The 8,655-nt window shown below is 23.3% G+C and overlaps 1 protein-coding gene across 1 annotated transcript; it reads left to right on the top strand.

The window, feature by feature from the left end:
• The first annotated feature begins 5,484 nt into the window (after positions 1-5,484).
• Positions 5,485-8,437, top strand: LOC107496449 (myb-related protein 2-like). The gene is made up of 4 exons (XM_016117700.3): positions 5,485-5,651; positions 6,195-6,271; positions 7,684-7,790; positions 8,295-8,437. The coding sequence occupies exons 1-4, from the start codon at positions 5,528-5,530 to the stop codon at positions 8,428-8,430; spliced, it is 444 nt and encodes a 147-aa protein (XP_015973186.1). The 5' UTR covers positions 5,485-5,527; the 3' UTR covers positions 8,431-8,437.
• The last annotated feature ends 218 nt before the right edge of the window (positions 8,438-8,655 follow it).

The following is an 8,655-nucleotide window of genomic DNA, read 5'->3' as shown; positions in this document are numbered from 1 at the left end:
TAAACCCACCCCAAGTCTTAAATCTTTTCATATTTATAAAATTTTATTTAATTTTAATATTTTTTAAAACTGATTTGTCCGTTTATTCTACTCGCTTATGAATATTATTCGTTTTCAGTATGGATAATGACAAAACGCTCCACATTTACTTGTCAAAATATATCTATATATAAAAAAATATCTTCATTCTCCACATTCTTATATATATAAAAGGTATATTTCATTTTTCTCTCCAACTAACTTGAGGCTTGGATTTTTTATTTTTATAAATAAAATAAATATTAAATTTATCAAAATAAATATTTTTACGAGTATTTACCGTTTTAAATAACCCTATCATATCTCGTTTACATTGTAAATGATATATTTGAATTTAAAACGATAAATTATTTATTTTAATAATTATTACATTTATTTTATTTATAAAAATAAAAAATTCCTTGAGGCTTATACCTACTCTTAATAATAATAGTAGGAGAAAAAAAACTTTTTGAATCTACTTTTAAATTATTATTTAAATCACTGAATTTAATTGAATAACAATATAATTTTAAATTCTCAGTCAAAACTAAACTCCTTTTCTAATTGGAAAATCTCATTTCTAAAATTTGGACTTGCAAAGCTCCAATTAATAGTTCAGTAATTGCGTTGTTATTGCGTAGTTGAAAAAAAGAGATGTACTCGCAGAGAATTTATTTATGTACATATCGTACGCAATTGCAACTTGTAAGAAAGAAAATCAACACAATTGAATTTTTGTCACAATTCTAATAAAATGAACTTACCTTATTTGTTTATATTTATTTAAGTAAAGTATATTTTTGTCTCTAATGTTTAGAGAATAAATTTTATTTGTGTCTCTAAAGTTTAAATCATCCAATTTATATTTTTAACATTTGTAAAAGTGATTTAATGTTATCCTACCATCAATTACACATCATGAGCTTTAGTTTGGGTTTTGAAAATCTCTCCTTAAAATTATAATACAAATGCGAAAAATAGTTTATCAAAAGTTGAAATTAATCCCTACAACATTTACATAATTCACTTTTTTAGGAACATAATTAAACCTAAACACAAATAGTAGGTACAATATTAAAATCGAATACATCTAAATGAGACCTAATTAAAAATAAATACATTCAAATGAGAATAATTAAAAAATACAATCTTATTTATTAGTATAATTGACAGTAAAATAACATTGAATTATTTTTATAAACGTTATACAAATAGAATGATTTAAATGTTAGAGACACAAATAAAATTTATCCCAAATATTAAAAACAAAAATAATACTTTAATCTATTTATTTTTGTATCATCCAATACAAAAAAATCAAAAGTCTTTTGCGTTGCATATATATAGTTAGGTGGTCATAATTCTAATAAAATGCACTATATATAGTTGACTTCTTAGATTTTAGGCTGTATTTGTTTTTGAAAATAGGATAAAATAAGATATTAAGAATAAGACACAAAAAATAGATGAAACACAAAATATTGTGTTTTTGTATTCTATTTGATAAACTAAAATAAATTATAAAAATTTAATTTATTCTCATTTTTTATTTAAAAAATTGAAAAAAAATATAATAATAAAAAATATAATTATAAAAAATTAACAAAAATAATAAAAAAATAAAATAAAAAATAAGTTGTATTCTTTGTTAATGTCTACGTATTCTTTCTATTAGGATGAACACAAAATACACAAATTTAGTATCTCTGTCCATATCTCATCTGTCAAATACGATTTTGTGTCTCTCTATTTCTGTCTCAGTATCCTGTCTCTATAAACAAACCCAACCTTATATATCAGTTTAGTTCATTAATCCTATCTAAAACTACTAAAATTGGTGAGACGTAAACTAAAAATAGAATTAATTTGGATTTAATTTTATTTTAGTCACTATAAATTTCTTTTTTCAATTAAAAAAAAAAGTTTCTTGCAAAAAAGGAATAGTTTGATACTTTAATTGGAAAGCACTATGCTAATGTAATAATTGTTTTTATTGATATTTTAATTTGTTTTACAAAAATAGGAGATTTTTCTTTAAATAATTATTATTCATGCCATAAAGTAGTTAGTTTGATGAGGAAGTTGAGAAGTAGTTATTTGCAAGGACATGGTAGGGACCAATTATGTGCATGCATAATATATAATAATGAAAATAATTAGCAGATCAAGAATACATAATTATGAATTAAGAATTAAAATTCTATTTGTCTGACATGAAAAGTGAAATTAAAGCCATTGGTAGTAGATAACATTATAACAATAACCTACACATGTATCTACATTCAAAATTGTCGTTTAACAAGTTTAAAGAATATTATCTTTTTTAATTGTCACTTTCATACATTGGCAAAAGAAATAATAAGACAACATTATATCTATCAATTGATGATTCATACATGATCCCATTGTTTTCTCATTTTGAAAAGAAAATCAGAAACATTCCAAACACGAAGGAAAATTGTGGAACAAATCAAAGAGGTATTGTGTATTTTATTTATCCTAAAAACTATAATTTAAGGGGCAAAAGAAAATGTCTACCTCACATGTATAATTAAACACTCACCCTAAAAACCACATTAAAGAAATATAAAATTTATAATATGCCTATTTCACGTCCAGAAATAACATTAAATCTAATAGATTTTGTTTCTTGACATGTATTAAAGTTATGAGGTTCCATATCATTTTTGAAAATATAGATATGAAAATTTTATAATTAATTTGATTTGGTCAAGTATTTTAGTTTATTTGTCCACTTAAATAAGTCTTAGAATTTTAAATAAATCCTGTCTTATACACGTAATAATTTATTATCTAACAATAAATTCTTAAATAGAGTTTCTATTCCTAAAATAGCGTTTGTTTTCAGATATTAGGACGGAAATTATGCAATTGAGACTCAATATTGTGTTTGATGGTCAGAAATTGAAACTAAAATTTTAGTCCCAAGACATAAATTTCAATTTCTTCAATTTCTCTAAAAAATAGAGACACAGAGAGCTAAAATTTTTTGGGATGAAAATTAAAACTTTAATAACATTTCTTTTAAAAAATACATTAATTTAACTTTTCAAATTTTAAATCTACCACAATCTTCATATTTATCTTAAACTAAACATAATATTAAAACATAACAGTCCAATATATTTTACACAAAATATAATATAAAAACTTAATTAATTTCTGGCTCTCATTAGTCCATGTCTCTCAATTTTAGTCTCAATCTCCTTTTTAAATATAGTCTAATGAATTAATTTTTAATCTATTAAATTAAAAGATATTATGAATAACAAAAAAAAAATTGCCAGGTTTGTAAGTAATTTTGCAACTTTAATCCATAGAATTCCTTTGTGCGCAGAATATTTCTATTTTATTGTGTCTTAAACAGTAAAAAGATACAATGTAACTCATCATTAATTCTACCTAATAATAATAGTGTGAACGAAGAAAATGATACCTAGAATTTTTTGCATGCTTGCTTTTAGGGTTTACGTGCATGAAAGTGGGACCTAACATATAATCTTATAAAAGAAGGGACTGGTCAAAGAAATACCATTAGTTTGTTGTATAAAGGGAATAATAATGAATGAGAGTGCATGTGTTTTGCCATGGACGGCTATTCAGAGGAAACTGCTCTCCAACAATTAATATCAATAATACCATTTTTATACACCAAACACTCTTAATATTTGTAGTATAAAAAAACTGTTACTACTAATTAATTATATATTTAATTTTTAATTTAAAAATAAAAAAATACAAATACTGATCCGAAATAATGTGTACAATAATAAAGTGTGTAGGTATAGCGAAATTCTTAATATATCATCATATAATAAAGCCTTTAATTTGAAGAAAATTAAGTTTAATTTGTTTAGGTTAATTGTTTTGTTTTTCCATGGTGCTTGAATTTTTGGAGCAGTATGGTGTAGTGTTGAACACGGCAGTATCAAAACAGATAGATGGGTCCAAAAGTAGGCACCGTCTATTATTGACATCAAATTCTTATTCAATATTATTCTCATTCTTTCTTCTTTTTTTTTTTCTCTTCCTTTATATGTATATATTTACATTACAACCTTTGATTTTTTATTAGATAGATTAGGTTATTACTTAATTTTAGTAATATGTATGTTGAAGGAAAACTAATAAATATAAAAATAAATTATACAAAATGGTGTGTTACATTAACTTAAACGATATTTAAATATTATATACACATTAAACTATGAATACATATTAATTCCATTTAGATTGTCTCATTTGATGGTGGACACATTATACATGTGGTGTATGTCCAAAAAAATATTATTTTCAGAAAAACGTAACTATATATAAAATTATTATATTAAATTTTTTGGTAGAATATAGAGAAAAAGATAAAAAAATTGAAAATTTGTCAACTTTACATTCTGGTAAAAATAATTCAAAACAGATCAAACTGCAATCATTTCCATATAGAGATTGTAAGTACTTAATTAATATATATTATTCTCATCCATATATTATAGGAGAGTAGTAGAAGTTTCATTCCTGCATAACACTATATTAATGATTGACAACGTGATGACAAGAATTTATATAAAATAAAATAAATCAAATAAAGTACTAGCTAGTGTTAAAAGCAACTAGTATTTTCCAACTCTATGTAAATTAACATACCTTTTTTTTTTCTTTCTTTGAATAAAACATTAAAATATATATATATATATATATATAAACAATTCGACGAAGAGTATTTCACGATTTATTATTATTATTATTATTAGGTTTAATTACTCTGTTAATTCCTATAGTTTCGTAAAATTTTCAATTAGGTTCTTATACTTTTTTTCTTTTTAATTGGATCTCTGCACCAATTTTTTTTCAATTAAATCTCTCTTAATAGTAATTTGCTTAATTTTATAGGAACCTAACTAAAAAAAAGAATTGATACAGGAACCTAAATAAAAGAAAAAAAAGTGTAAGGACCTAATTAAAAAAAATGGTGCAAAGACTCAATTAAAAGAAAAAAAAAATATAGGAACCTAATTGAAAATTTTACAAAACTATAGAGACCAATAGAGTAATTATTATTATTATTATTATTATTATTATTATTGAAAAATGGAAAAATAGATCACATCAAACTCTAGAAAAATTGGAAAAATATTGCTTTAAATTTGAAAAGTTTTGTTTAGTCAACGGAAGAAGTTAGCAACATAATGTTTTGTAATGAACTCCCTTCCTTACCTATCTCTTTATTTTATAAAAAGAGAAAAGAATAAAGAAGAAAAAGAAAAAAGAAAAACCATTTATATATATACTTTTAGGAAACATTCTTTATAGTCTATATTATATTCTATATATATGGTTGCTTCTTCATGCATTCACATTATTAATTAATTAAAAGGGCAAAGACCAATCTCATTTATTTATATATATATTCTTGCTCTTCCATTATTGATGAGCTTCTTCATTATCTTCTTCTGCTGATCAATTGAAAATTAGAAACAACAAAAAAAAAATGAGAACTTGGGAGAAAATTGGAGTAAGACAATACAATAAATCAGAGCTTCCAAGGTTGAGATGGACACCTGAACTCCATGAACAATTTGTTGAAGCTGTTGAAAGCCTTGGTGGAAAACACAGTAAGTAGTTTCATTTTTCTTTAATCATTTTTCCCTTAATTCATCCACTACAACATGTTCTTCATTTTCTACCTAGCTAGGGTTTCAGCAAATTAATAAAAGGAAATTCAAATAAAGCTATGCACAGTTTCATGATCATAAAATTTTTATGTTTCAAATTTCAAGTTGATCTCTTTAATAAAATAATAACCACCATACTTTATTATTTAAATTAACTATTCTTATATTATTTCTTTGATATATATATGTATATATCCTTATTTAATTTCCTTGACCTTGGTTGTTCCCTAAAATGATTAGGGTAATAAACAAAATTTAGCATGTAAGATGAAGGAAAAATAAAGAAATTTGTGTTTAATTTGAAGTATCATTTACTACTATATGGCATGTGGTAATTAATTTTTGGTAATTAATAATATGAACATATATTTGATATGTAATTAAAAAAAAGATAAAAAAAATTGAAGGGGTTGCTTCATCTCTTTTTTGTTTAATTCATATGAAAATTATTTAACAAATTATGAAATTTAATTTGTTTGACAGAGGCAACTCCAAAGCAAATTTTGCAGCAGATGCCAGTGAAAGGATTAAGAATTGCTCACATCAAAAGCCATCTTCAGGTACAAATTATTATTCTTCTATCTCAATTCATTCTCATCTTTTCTTTTAAAAGTAGTGGTTAGGTTCCAAAAGGCCATGATTCATTTGAAAAATGTGATTGATATGATTATATATATTATTCCCCAGCTGGCAAAAAAATTGATTAATTTTCCTTCTCTAACTTATGTCACATCTCTCTTTAATTTTAATCAATCAAAGACATAGCCCTAGCCAAGACTTAATTTTAATAGAGTGATGCATATATATTAATTTAATTATTTAATATCTATATATATTTGATGTTCTTTTCAAACATTCTATTAGCTAGTAATAGTATATATGTAAATCCATTTAATTTACAATATTATCCGATCCTTATATTTAGGATAAGATATATAAACATTAATTCAGCATATTGTTACTTTTCTTTTCTTTCATTTGTTAATTAGAATTATTTTATAAGAAGATATTTATTGTACCTTAGCTTCTATAAGTACATATACTTAGCTTTGAAAAAGAAAAAAAAATAGAAAATAGAAAAAAGCAAACAGATCCTTCTTTAGGAAAAGACAACAATATTAGTTGAAAATATATATATTTTGTGTCACATTAATGATGATGAATGTTACTTGTTGAAAAAAGAGTATAGTGCACATTTAGTCATTTACTAATATTAATATATGACATAAATGTAAAGATGAAATAAAGCAAGAGATTATTTTTCTTATTAGCTTTGTTGTTGAAGAACTCTTAAGATTTAATTTATCTCTCTATATTATAATATTATGCATTCTAAAAAGTGATTACAATTTTTAAATGTGTTTCTCATGCATGTGCAACTTTGGACACTACTCTAGGTTAGGTTAGGTACATATGCATATATATATGCTCTTTATGAAAAATGAAGATAAGCTAGCTTTATTAACTAAATTGGAATTATTACTTTCCCCTTAGCTTGTCCTTTTAATTAGTATGATTATTTTTCTTTGAAAAATGAAATGAAATAAAAACTAGCTACTTTTTTTCATTCTCTAGCACCCAAATATGTAGTCCTATATATTACAGCTGTCTCTCTTCTAATTGCCACCAAATTCTCAACTGTTACTAATATGATTAATTCAATGAAGTCATACTTTGTTAGCTAGTATATATATAGGCCACACAATTTTATGGCATATAGTTATACGAGTTTAATTTTGATGTATTGAGAATGTAAAAATATTTTATATAATTATATAATTATATTTATTTTTTTGAATAATTATTTACGTAATTAATATAAAAGATAATTATTTTTTTATATTCACAGTGTATACACTTATCTTAATTGTGTTCTTTTATTAATTTTTTTTTGAAAATTTATATCCATGTAATTATACATGTGTACCTTAATTAGATATATCTAAGAGCACTTTTTGATTTTCTAAATTAGATGTACAGAAATCTGAAGGGACATGCTTCCCTCTCAGTGGATCACTTGATGGAAGAATATCAACATGTTAAGGATCTCAAAATCACCTCCATTCCTTCACCAAAAAGGTAACTCATGTGGATTAGTAATAATTTTAATAATATTATATGTGTTATTAATGTATCAACACCGCACATATACAATTAATCATATATATTATTTAGACACCAAGAAAAAAATTAGACACCAAAAAAATCATATATTATTTACTATTCATCAAGATAAATGACATAATTGGTTTAATATATATTTTATGTTATGATTTATGGATTAATTTAATTAATAGCATAAAATTCTAGTATATATAATATATCACTTTGTATCATTTTAATTTGAAATATATTAAGAATAATATTAGGAAGTTAATTTTTTTCAGTCGGGCTGACTTTTTTAAAATTATTTTATTTATCTTAAATTTTAAATCCTAAATTTTAAATTATAAATCTTAAATTCTAAATCCTAAAAAAAAATTAAAATTGAAAAAATTAAAGGACTAATGTTACTCATCAATTAAAATGTTGGTTCTCTATATAATTTGTATATTAATTATTTTGGTCTCCTTTATATTTTAGATCATCGATAGTGACCAACTTAACAGATTCAAATTATGAAAGGAGGATTTTGAGGGAAGACCTTCATCTATCAAACGGCATTTCACAAATCAGTGAAGAAACTGATTATGATTTAAACCAGGTACTATTTATATAAAACCATGCATAATATAAAACCAATGTTTGATTTTAGGTGTATAAAACCAAATGTTTAATTTTAGGTTTAATTACTCTTTAGTTCTTATAGTAGTTTTACCACATTTACAATTAAATTCTTATATAATATTTTTTTAGTTGAGTTTTTATATTGTTTTTAATTTTATGATTAAGTTATTTTCGTATAAAAAATGTTGAAATTAACAAAATATTCTTTTCAAATTAA

Source organism: Arachis duranensis, chromosome 7 (assembly GCF_000817695.3).
Source record: "Arachis duranensis cultivar V14167 chromosome 7, aradu.V14167.gnm2.J7QH, whole genome shotgun sequence".
Taxonomy (NCBI): Eukaryota; Viridiplantae; Streptophyta; class Magnoliopsida; order Fabales; family Fabaceae; genus Arachis; species Arachis duranensis.
The sequence above is the reverse complement of the archived record's forward strand: the minus strand, read 5'-3'. Positions and strand labels throughout refer to the sequence as shown.

What these genes read in the sequence shown, in the direction of transcription:
- LOC107496449 (XM_016117700.3), top strand. Translation starts at nt 5,528, where the DNA reads ATGAGAACTTGGGAGAAAATTGGAGTAAGACAATACAATAAATCAGAG. An exon ending in AAGCCTTGGTGGAAAACACA is followed by an intron (nt 5,652 to 6,194) that starts GTAAGTAGTTTC and finishes TTTGTTTGACAG; the next exon opens with AGGCAACTCCAAAGCAAATT. An exon ending in ACATCAAAAGCCATCTTCAG is followed by an intron (nt 6,272 to 7,683) that starts GTACAAATTATT and finishes TTTCTAAATTAG; the next exon opens with ATGTACAGAAATCTGAAGGG.